Raw genomic sequence first — 11193 nt, 5'->3', positions numbered from 1 at the left:
CACGTCTGTTATGCACAAACATACTGTTTAGGTAAGCAGCACACTTAGTATTTCGCTTTTTGCCTCAGGTTTGCTTTGTCGATGGTATTTCTGTATTTAGTCACTGCTACTTTGTATTTGTCTGCCGTTTCCTTTTCCTCTACCTTTAATCAAAATGGGGAAGCGTTTCTTAGGTGCGGTCGAAAAAAAAGTATTTGTATAAATCACACCACAATATAATTTTTTCCACGAACCGCTTTCGGTTTCCAGAATATGACGGTCAATGTGGGCGGCGAGCGCTTCGTGCTGCTGGCTGGGCTATCGTGCACGTGCAGCTCTAGCGACCAATCAGAACGCGAGCTGCGTGTGATAACTCAGCTGTGCGGTGAGTCATCTGACAGCTGCTGTAGAATAGATGCACTTATTGAATCGGTGCCCATTCAGACGGCCAGGTAGGGGATAGGTTGTGTGCCAAGTCATCTGAAATCCTTTTGTAACAGTCCCGTTGTAAATGAGAACACGCTAAAGAACCGACTGGATTAAAACCGGCGGATTTTATAATCTTACATCAACACAAGCTGCATTCAGGTGAGTTTCATTTAAGATGAGTGTGCTTGTTCTCGTGCACTCCATCATTGTGTTACATTAGACTTGAACACACAGTGTGATGTCACAATAGAGCTTTTGTGCACCTGTTCTGCTGTTCTCAAACGCTTTATAGCCACATTAGGCATTCGAACTGTCCTTTACACGCGCATCAGTGCATCATGTTTGGGATTTGTACAGTTTTTGTGCCAACCCAATGTCAAGTGCACTGATGAATAGAATCAACATTGTAGATTAATAGATTAATGGCTTGATTAACAGAGTTTAATTATCAAAGATCAGTTCTCTTTTGCTCTCTCTCTCTCTATCTATCTGTCTTTCTGTCTGTGTGTGTGTGTGTGTGTGTGTGTGTGTGAAAACTGTAATGTCCCTATAATGTAGGAAACTAATAATGTAGAATAATCTATAATAATTCAAATAATGTAGAAACACCTCATTTGAATGCATCCCAACTGTCCTTTATAATTCAAACAGCTTAATAAAGGGACTAAATAATGATTTGATTAATATCCAAAAATGCTAAAAGGTTTCTGAGACTAGGGGTGAGGTTTTTTTTTTTTTTTTTTACCTCATTCTAAAACATAAGAAGTCAGTGGGAGTCATTGTTATAATGGCAATACCAATGAATGTGTGTCAGTAATGTTCCCCATCATACCCATTATTAGCTGTCTAATTGGAAAAGTGCATAATAATGCAGCAATCTTGCACTTTAAGACTCGTTTAGAAAAAACAACAAAAAACAACTCGCTTAGCTTTGGTTTAGCCTGTTGTCACTACTCATGGAAAGTGAATGCAGCTCACATAATCCTTTTGCAAAGTGCACTTAATGGTGACACTACAAACTGTGGACTCAACAATTGCACACAATTTAATGATGTATTTAGTAAAAGAGGTGACAGCGAGCCGCCCACATTGTGGTCTGTTCTGTGCCAAGCTTATGTGTGAAAATGTCAAGCTGCCAAGACGGGACAATCCCAAATGTTACACAGATGACTAAATCATTGCAGCATTCAAAGTGAGCCATCTGTGTGTATGGTTTCTGAGATGTTTTGCTAAAACTTTGTGTACTCCTTTGAACCAGTTTACAGATGCTGCCAGTCAATTTTGGAACACGGTTGAATTGATTGATGCCCTTTTGAATGGGCATATTGTGCAGGTGCATTATTCTGGGGTCAGGGACTGGGTGCAGTGTTTGCCAGCTGTTGCAAGGTCAGCTGTAGATAGATACACCCTTTCTCTTTCTGAGAACCAAACCAACTTGCGGTTAAAGGTTTAAAACACCCTGTTAGTCACATCATGTAATGCACTTATGAAATGCATCTATTTCCTATCTTTGCGTCATGCTCTAATAACATGTCAACACAGTTGATTTGAAGCTCCCTATAAGATAAATGTATTTGCAGTTTTAAACCAAGCCTGTAGATCTATTTTGTAATTGACTCTCTGCTTGGAATTATTTGCAAATTGATGCTATGCCAAAGGCCATTAGGTACTGAGTTCTGTCTCTTTGTTTGTTTGTTCACTGTGTCAGCAGGACAGGTGTTTTGATGTCTGCACAGCGATTGTCTCTCTGGTCATGTCTGCAAACTGCCCTGAGCTACGGGGTTCTCATGCTGGCTGCTCTGTCGGATGTAACCACAGGTATGAAAGCTTCCTCTTAGCATGCCACATCTTCCTCTTCCAGATAACTTGCCATCGACTTCCTCTGAAACCCATTTAAACAGATTGCCTAACAGTAGCCATAATTACTAATCAGCTTCCACAAAGCCTTGTATAGGTGACAGTATTTGACAATATTTAGCAGATGTGCAAGGTTATGAAAAAGAAAAGTTTGTGCAATATGTCCCTCAATGTCATTTCTAGCTAGAGTTCAACCGATATTGTTTTTTGTTTTTTCAAATTCATTTTTGTTTAAGGCTCCAATAATTGGCATCAATTACCAATATTTAATTTACTCAGTAGTAACTAAATTATTCCTCACTACCGCCTGAAAATGAATGGCCTTCCAGGTGCTTAATGCAAGTGCTTAATTCTGCATATTTGTGTTGAGCATTGCCAATGAGTAATCTGGTTAATCATGGTAACGTGCGTTCTTGCATTATTGTGGTGGTAACAAACCTAAGTACTCAAAGGGGCGATAGAGTTACCTTAAAGTCTGTGCCATGAAACTTTGTTATTATTTAGGTAAGTTGCTATAAATATATTGACTCAAGCCTGGACAGTAGCTGGCTTGAAAGAAAACTCACTGTAGAAGCAGAAAGTTTACACTAATGTTTGCTCTAGCGCCCCTTGCGGCAAGGTTGAGAATGCAACACGTACTTGTGTTGTATTATGCGGTTTGACTCATTTACAAATGCAACAGTGCATGAAATCCAGCTTGCGTAGCTAGTAGCGTCTGTGTACACGTACTTGCATAGAGTATGTTTTTTCCTTAATAATAAAAAGTCAAATAATTTATGCAAGCAACACATTAAAATATTAACATACTTTACTGTGTTGTTGGATGCTATTTTTAGAGACGTAAGAGATGGCACCATTTATCAGTAAACCTGATATTTAAGAACCGATGAAGTGGAAAAGTCTCTATTAAGATGTATATCTTCTTTTTTATTTAAGGTCAAAATTGCTCTCACCCAGTCGTACCAGAGCATGTAGGTTTCCACTGTGATCCCTCTCCTTGTCGTGGTTTCCCTCAAAAGAGCATGATTCGCTTCTTCTGCGAGCCGGGATACACTCTATCCTCCCGCCACCATCGGTCTAGGTGTCTTCATGGGCAATGGCGACCAAGCATTCCAACCTGTTTACCCCGACCAGGTAAGAGAATGGAACAAAATGGTTTTGAGTGCATCACTATGTTCTTGTAAAACTCATAGAGCATGGTGCTAGCAATGGAAAGGTCATGGGTTCAATTCCCAGGAAATCATTAAAATGTATACTTGAAACTGTGAGTCTGCCAGGTGTATAATTGTTAAATGTAAAATGAGTGAGATGTTTGTTTCAGTGGGGAAATTTGGGATTTCAAATTGCTTTTCTCCAGTGACACTGCAATACAAGCATTTACTGTCATGTGTAGTAAGAGATTGATGTGAAGGACTAAAGGTACTGACCATCCAGACAACTCAAACTTTCTCTTTTTGCATCTGTCAGTAGCTAGTTCTGTATTTTGAATGAAGGAACTGTGCTGGTGGCAGGGATTTCACAAGCACATCCATTAATTAATGACCTACATAAATCTTGGGCCCCAGCAGTCAACTACTGTCCTAAAAAAATCTTGACATCTTTCATTCAGCGTGCTCACTTCCTCGTTTAAGCTGAAACATGTCACGAGAGGAAACCAACAGCTTGAGCAGGAAGTTAGCAAAGTCACCAAACTAACCAGTCTTACTTTTTCTGTGATGCATGTAAAGGCCTCGGAAAATGAACGCATCATAGAATCAAAATCAAAGGATGTACACTGCTTACTGAACCACTTATTCCAAAACTTGGTTGGCTTCCGGCTGCAATTTGTAGTTCAATAAGTTTTCAAATTCTTTGAAGAACTGACTGATTCTTGTGTGGAAGTCTTTAAATGGTGTGCATGTTTTTTCAGAGGGCCATGCTGAACGTCACGAGAAGACAGTCAACTCTATCCCAAGTGTGGCAACGACTGCTATTGGAGTGTCCATCTTCCTTCTTACCACAACAGCCTGTCTGGTTATCAAATCCCGTCTATTCACCTGTTATACACAAAGGTATGCAATTTTGCTAGCTTTATCGGATGGAAAGAAGGACTACACTACATGGCCAAAAGTATGTGGACACTCCCTTTAAATTAATTGGTTGGACAACAGAATGCAACAGTGCCCGCCCACTTTTTCAGCCGCCTTGGTTCTTGAAGTATTTTTTCCATAGAGATTTCATAAAATCCTTTATAAAAGAGTTCTGAGCAAATCTACCAGCTCCAAAGTGAATCACAACATTACAAGCTTTGATTTGAAGCAAAAAAGTATTTAAAGTATTAAAAATCGGACAAAAAGACAGAGGTACAAGACTGTGTACTTGCCATCTTTTATGAGGGCATGAACAACAATCCCGTGACGCATTGCAAAAAAGCAATCAAAGTAGAAACGATAGAAAAAATGTAAAACTCAGCAAAGCATATACAATCAATTAATAACCTTGGAGCTCACAGTAGGTTTGTCTTTAAAAAATTATTGTTAAAAATCTTTTCCCCTATGTAGAATATAAATGGGGTTTTTACTTCCAGAACCAGACTGTTACACTCTAATCCAGCTACACTTATTACCAGCATACAGCTATGAAATCTCTTAAAAAAAATTTTTTTTTTTTTTTAATTGGATGATCCTTTTCTGTTCCAGCATGTCAATGCCCCTGTGTATGTCAATGCCCGAGATCCATAAAGAAATTATTTACCAATTCTTGCATGCACAAAGTCCAGACCTGAACCCCATTGAGCACAAACACCAACTGCAAGTCAATCAGCCAACATCAGTGCCTGACCTCACTGATGCTCTTGTTTCTGAATGGAAGCAAATCACTGCAGCCATATTCCAACATCTAAAGAAAAATCCATCCCAGAAGGGTGGCAGCAAAGGGACAATCTTTTACCTATTAATGCCCATAGTTTTGAAATTAAATGTGATTTTCAGGTGTCTACAGAATATACCTTTGGCCATGTTGTGTATGTTGCAAAGACTAGAAGTAATGAATTGCATAAATGGGAATATTTGTTGACTGGTACATCTTGCTCTTTCATCAGGCGATCATCGGATCAGTTGGACCTAATGGTTGATGGCTTACCTGTGTCTCTTCCCACATATGAGGAGGCAATCTACAGCAGTTGGGGCCAGCGGCTCCCGCCCTTCCGTGGACCCACTCAGCTCCTACTGGCCCAGGACGCATCAGAGCACAGTCCGTTTACATCCCTAATGCACTCGGATTCCAGTCGTTGCACCGATACAGCCAGTCAAAGCACAGAAGCTCTGCCACCACCTTACGAAGAGGTCCAATCACAATCAAGAGACCATACAACTGACAGTGATGAGCGGTCCTTGCAAAGTGCACTTTCTGTTGATAAATGCAACTAATAACTGGACTTTAATTAACCCTTTGACTTTTGATTGTTCATTTCCTTGCACAGGGGTCTTTGTGACCTATTTTTGCCTTCGATCATGGATTATCCCAAGGTGTAAAGAATTTAAGAGGTCATTGTTTGAGTTTGAAGTTTGAGTGAAATTCTGCAACTGAAAGGGTGTCTAAATGACCTTATTAGTCTGGCATGGCTATAGTTTTTCGAGGTAAAGTGCTGCAATATTGATTATGTTGATGTTTTCAGTGATAAGCTGGAGACATAGCTATTAACTCCCCTCAGTGAGGGGAATTAGATCATGATGTTCAAGGGGACTTATATGATTGGTTGACTTATTCAATGATGTAGGTATTACATTAGGGGATGAGAGCTATATAGTCACTTTATAGCCTTTTAATTTTAATGAGAAAATCTTTGAAGATGAAATGCTGTGTAGGTAACTCATTGGGGGTGTAAACCTCTTCCAAGAATTCTTCATATCACCTTGAGCAGGTTATGATTAATAAAACGGTCTAGTTGTTTATGCTCAGCCCTTTACCCAATCCAATGTTTTGCTGAGGATTTAGATTGCATGGATGTGTTCACCATGGCAAGTAGCCAAACTAAAATTGTGCCTATTGACCAATAGTATATATGATTTTAAACTTAAAAGGGATCGTTCACCCAAAAATGAAATTCAGTTATCATTTACCATATTTTGTTCCAAACCTGTTTCTGGATGAACTATCTCTTTAACATGTAGAACAGGGGATTAGACTTGAAGCAAACTTGCTCAGTGGACATTGAATGTGTTTTTGTGTATTTGTTTGTACTTTACTTTTCCAGATGAAAACTATCTATCATTTTATATGTAACATTTACATTCTTACATCATGTTTGTGCACATAAAATAAATAATGCTAAACATTTTTAAAACTTTATGAATGACATATTTGCTATTAAAACTCATTTAAAATCTGCACCCTTTAACCCATTTACAATTGTTGTTTTTTGTTTTGTTTTTTTCCCTGAGCTGGTCACACATAGGCTTATATTCTTTGAGGTTATCACAGGTTGATCCCTTCTAAAACCAGTCAGACTGTCAACAAATGTGGATTAGAGAGGTCAATGTGTGCTCTAATACAGTATCATGCTTGTTAAAATTTGTTTTCACACAAGTTTGAGCAGACAGATCAATGCTAGATTAGAAGCCATGATCCATAAGAGGATATCATGAGCTCGGAATTTTTTTTATAGATGAAATGGAGAACATGACGCCTACACACTTACATTTGACCTACATACACTCTGTGAATAGGCTTGCTTTGTGCTTCTTTTTTTTTCCATTGATAATGGATCATGTAATGATAAAATGGTTTCTTGATTTAGCACTAAAAGTGTTTGAAGACCTCATGAAATCACTTGAGATATGTTGATTAAGACAATATTGATTATGTTGATTTTTTCAGTGATAATTCTGAGATATAGCTATAAACTCCCTCTGCAGTGAAGGGAATTAGATCATGAGCTTGACATACGCAGTTTTATGTCTTGTGTTGGCATTCCTATTTAAAAATGTTGGGGTGGGATATATTGAAGGGATTGTCCCCTTTTTTGCAAATGACTGTAGCTAAGTTGCATTCGTTACTTCATAGCCATAAAACATGACTTGTTCAGGCTGGTTAGTTACTGGGGGAGGGATATTCTTATTCTAGAGAGCATGTGATTGGACAAAAATCTGTGTAGTGCAACATGAGTCATCAGTATTTTTGGTCTGTTTTCCCAAAGAGAAAATTTGTACATTTTATAGCTGCTAAAATGACATGTAAATGTTTAGGTGAACACAAACATAAAGATGACATAAAAAAAAGACACATACTAAAAGCTTCTAATTTTGATTTCATGGGGTCTTTAAAGGTGCACTCTGTAGTTGTTTTATCCTTGTTTTGCGACATGGCAGTCGTCTACAACTAATACTGATATCTAGCGTCCTGGATGCACCATCATGCAGAAGCAATTGTTTTTACAGATGTAAAAATACACTAGTCGCTGTCAGCCATGATTCATTTAGTCCAGTGTCCAGTATAAGCGGGTTTGCCGAGATAAAATGAATAGTATTCGGTATGTAGGCCACATGTTATCTCAGCCAGATGAGTAGACCTGCTTCAAATAAAATAAAACAGCTTTTGTTAGGCTGCTGATATGGCTGTAGTCATCTCATGCAAGTGTACATGATTTTAAACATAGTTTTCAAAAGCACTATTCATTTAAAAAAAAAAAAAAATTTAATAAGGAAAAATTACTTCAAATAAATTAGTTCACCTTTCCAATGGTCAAACGAGTTAGTATGTATTCAAGCAAAAAGTAAGTTGATAACTCTTCTGGTTCGCTTATTACAATCTTTCTTGAGCAACTGTTAAGCACCTTGCTCAATTTATAGAATTTTCTTGCAAAAGAGTTCATGGAAATTAGTGGTGATTTTAGCACTCTGATATGAATAGAAAAAAAGATTTTTACTTCAGCAGATCTGTCTCCACACTAAGGTCAGTTTGAGTACTGCACATATAGTCCCATACCGGAAAAACACGGTTTTATTTTATAGAACTAAATTGTGTATACACACACACACACACACACACACACACACACACACACTGGCAGCCAAAAGTTTGGAATAATGTACAGATTTTGCTCTTATGGAAAGAAATTGGTACTTTTATTCATCAAAGTGTCATTCAACTGATCACAATGTATAGTCAGGACATTAATAACGTGAAAAATTACTATTACAATTTGAATAAAAATTTTCAGAACTTCTTAAACTACTTCAAAGAGTTCTCATCAAAAAATCCTCCACATGCAGCAATGACAGCTTTGCAGATCCTTGGCATTCTAGCTGTCAGTTTGTCCAGATACTCAGGTGACATTTCACCCCACACTTCCTGTAGCACTTGCCATAGATGTGGCTGTCTTGTCGGGCACTTCTCACACACCTTACAGTCTAGCTGATCCCTCAAAAGCTCAATGGGGTTAAGATCCATAACACTCTTTTCCGATTATCTGTTGTCCAATGTCTGTGTTTCGTTTCCCACTCTAACCTTTTCTTTTTGTTTTCTGTTTCAAAAGTGGCTTTTTCTTTGCAATTCTTCCCATAAGGCCTGCACCCCTGAGTCTTCTCTTTACTGTTGTACATGAAACTGGGGTTGAGCAGGTAGAATTCAATGAAGCTGTCAGCTGAGGACATGTGAGGTGTCTATTTCTCAAACTAGAGACTCTGATGTACTTATCCTCTTGTTTAGTTGTACATCTGGTCTTCCACATCTCTCTCTGTCCTTGTTAGAGCCGGTTGTCCTTTGACTTTGAACACTGTAGTGTACACCTTTGTATGAAATCTTCAGTTTTTTGGCAATTTCAAGCATTGTATAGCCTTCATTTCTCAAAACAATGATTGACTGATGAGTTTCTAGAGAAAGTTGTTTCTTTTCTGCCATTTTTGACCTAATATTGCCCTTAAGACATGCTAGTCTATTGCATACTGTGGCGACTCAAAAATAAACACAAAGACAATGTTAATCTTCATTTAACGAACCAAATAGCTTTCAACTGTGTTTGATATAATGACAAGTGATTTTCTTGTACCAAATTAGCAATTTAGCATGATTACTCAAGGATAAGGTGTTGGAGTGATGGCTGCTGGAAATGTGGCCTGTCTAGATTTGATCAAAAATGACTTTTTTTCAAATAGTGATGGTGCTGTTTTTTACATCAGTAATATCCTGACTGTAATTTGTGATCAGTTGAATGCCACTTTGGTGAATTAAAGTACCAATTTCCTTCAGAAACAACAAAATCTGAACATTATTCCAAACTTTTGGCCGCCAGTGTATATTAATCTACATTTTTCATTGGATAATAGTTCAAGTGTGCATATCCATTACTATAAAAGCAAACTAACACAACAATGCTTTATATATTAAACAACATATTATAACAGAACAATTTTTTGTTGTTTAAAAGTGTTACATTGAAAGGAATATTCAGAGTTCAATACAAATTAAACTCAATCGACAGCATTTGTGGCATAATGTTGATTACCACAAAAACTTAATCTTGACTTGCCCCTCCTTTTCATTAAAAGAAGCAAAAAACTTTCTAAAGATGTTTCACAAGATGGAAGCACTAGAGTTTTAATGTTTTTAATGTGATACAAATAGTTTTTGTGATAAAAAACCTTTTCTGTAAAGTTATTTAATTTTATGTAGTGGTGATAATTCCGTAAACCTTGAAATCACGTGAAAAAAATGAATTAAACAATTTTTCAGCTCAAATAATACACAAGTTTCAACAGAAGAATTCATATAAGTGCTTTAAAACCTTGCCTTCAAACCCTCCAAAAATTGGCCCCATTCACTTCTATTGTAAGTGCCTCACCGTCACCTCTTTTTTTTTATTTTAAGAAAAGGAGGGATGTCAAAATACATTTTTATGATAATCAACATTATGCCACAAATGCTGTTGATTGAGCTTAATTTGTATCAAACCTAGAATATTCCTTTAAAATGTGTTTTCATTGGATGCATGTCGATGTTATTTGACGTACACCGATTAGCCAAAACACCTGCCTAATATCATGTAGGTCCCCCTCGTGCCACCAAATCAGCTCTGACCTGTCGAGGCATGGACTCCACAAGACCTCTGAAGGTGTCCTGTGGTATCTGGCACCAAGATGTTAGCAGATCCTTTAAGTCCTGTAAGTTGCGAGATGGAGCCTCCATGGATCGGACTTGTTGGTCCAGCACATCCCATAAATGCTCAATCGGATTGAGATCTGGGAATTTTGGAGGCCAAGTCAACACCTTGAACTCTTTGTCATGTTCCTCAAACCATTCCTGAACAATTTTTGCAGTGTGGCAGGGCGCATTATCCTGCTGAAAGAGGCCACTGCCATCAGGGAATACTGATGCCATGAAGGGGTGTACGTGGTCTGCAGCAATCTTTAGGTAGGTGGTACATGTCAAAGTAACATCCACATGAATGCCAGGACCCAAGGATTCCCAGCAGAACATTACCCAGAGCATCACACTGCCTCCGCCGGCCTGCCTTCTTCCCATAGTGCATCCTGCTGCCATCACTTCCCCAGGTAAATGACGCACATGCACCCGGCTATCCACATGATCTAAAAGAAAACGTGAATCATCAGACCAGGCCACCTTCTTCCATTGCTCCATGGTCCAGTCCTGACGCTCACGTGCCCATTGTAGGCGCTTTCGCCAGTGGATGGGGTCAGCATGGGCATTGTGACTGGTCTGCGGCTACGCAGCCCCATACGCAGAAAGCTGCGATGCACTGTGTGTTCTGACCCCTTTCTATCATGGCCAGCATTACATTTTCAGCAATTTATGCTACAGTAACTCTTCTGTGGGATCGGACCAGACGGGCTAGCCTTTGCTCCCCATGCGCATCAATATTCTGTGGGTGCCCATAACCCTGTCGCCGGTTCACTGGTTGTCCTTCCTTGGACCACTTTTGGTAGACACCAA

The 11193-nt window shown here is 38.7% G+C and overlaps 1 protein-coding gene across 1 annotated transcript; it reads left to right on the top strand.

The window, feature by feature from the left end:
* Positions 1–252: 252 nt before the first annotated feature.
* Positions 253–7417, top strand: LOC127429669 (sushi domain-containing protein 4-like). Its single transcript, XM_051678778.1, has 7 exons — positions 253–431; positions 543–567; positions 1667–1794; positions 2120–2226; positions 3202–3399; positions 4175–4316; positions 5345–7417. The coding sequence occupies exons 1-7, from the start codon at positions 253–255 to the stop codon at positions 5670–5672; spliced, it is 1107 nt and encodes a 368-aa protein (XP_051534738.1). The 3' UTR covers positions 5673–7417.
* Positions 7418–11193: the final 3776 nt, after the last annotated feature.

This window comes from Myxocyprinus asiaticus, chromosome 39 (assembly GCF_019703515.2).
Source record: "Myxocyprinus asiaticus isolate MX2 ecotype Aquarium Trade chromosome 39, UBuf_Myxa_2, whole genome shotgun sequence".
NCBI lineage: Eukaryota > Metazoa > Chordata > Actinopteri > Cypriniformes > Catostomidae > Myxocyprinus > Myxocyprinus asiaticus.
The sequence above is the reverse complement of the archived record's forward strand: the minus strand, read 5'-3'. Positions and strand labels throughout refer to the sequence as shown.

Bases quoted from the DNA above. Each gene is read 5' to 3' on its own strand.
- LOC127429669 (XM_051678778.1), top strand. From the start codon at position 253: ATGACGGTCAATGTGGGCGGCGAGCGCTTCGTGCTGCTGGCTGGGCTA. The intron at 2,227-3,201 runs GTATGAAAGCTT...TTTTTATTTAAG, and splicing joins TCTGTCGGATGTAACCACAG to GTCAAAATTGCTCTCACCCA. The intron at 3,400-4,174 runs GTAAGAGAATGG...ATGTTTTTTCAG, and splicing joins AACCTGTTTACCCCGACCAG to AGGGCCATGCTGAACGTCAC.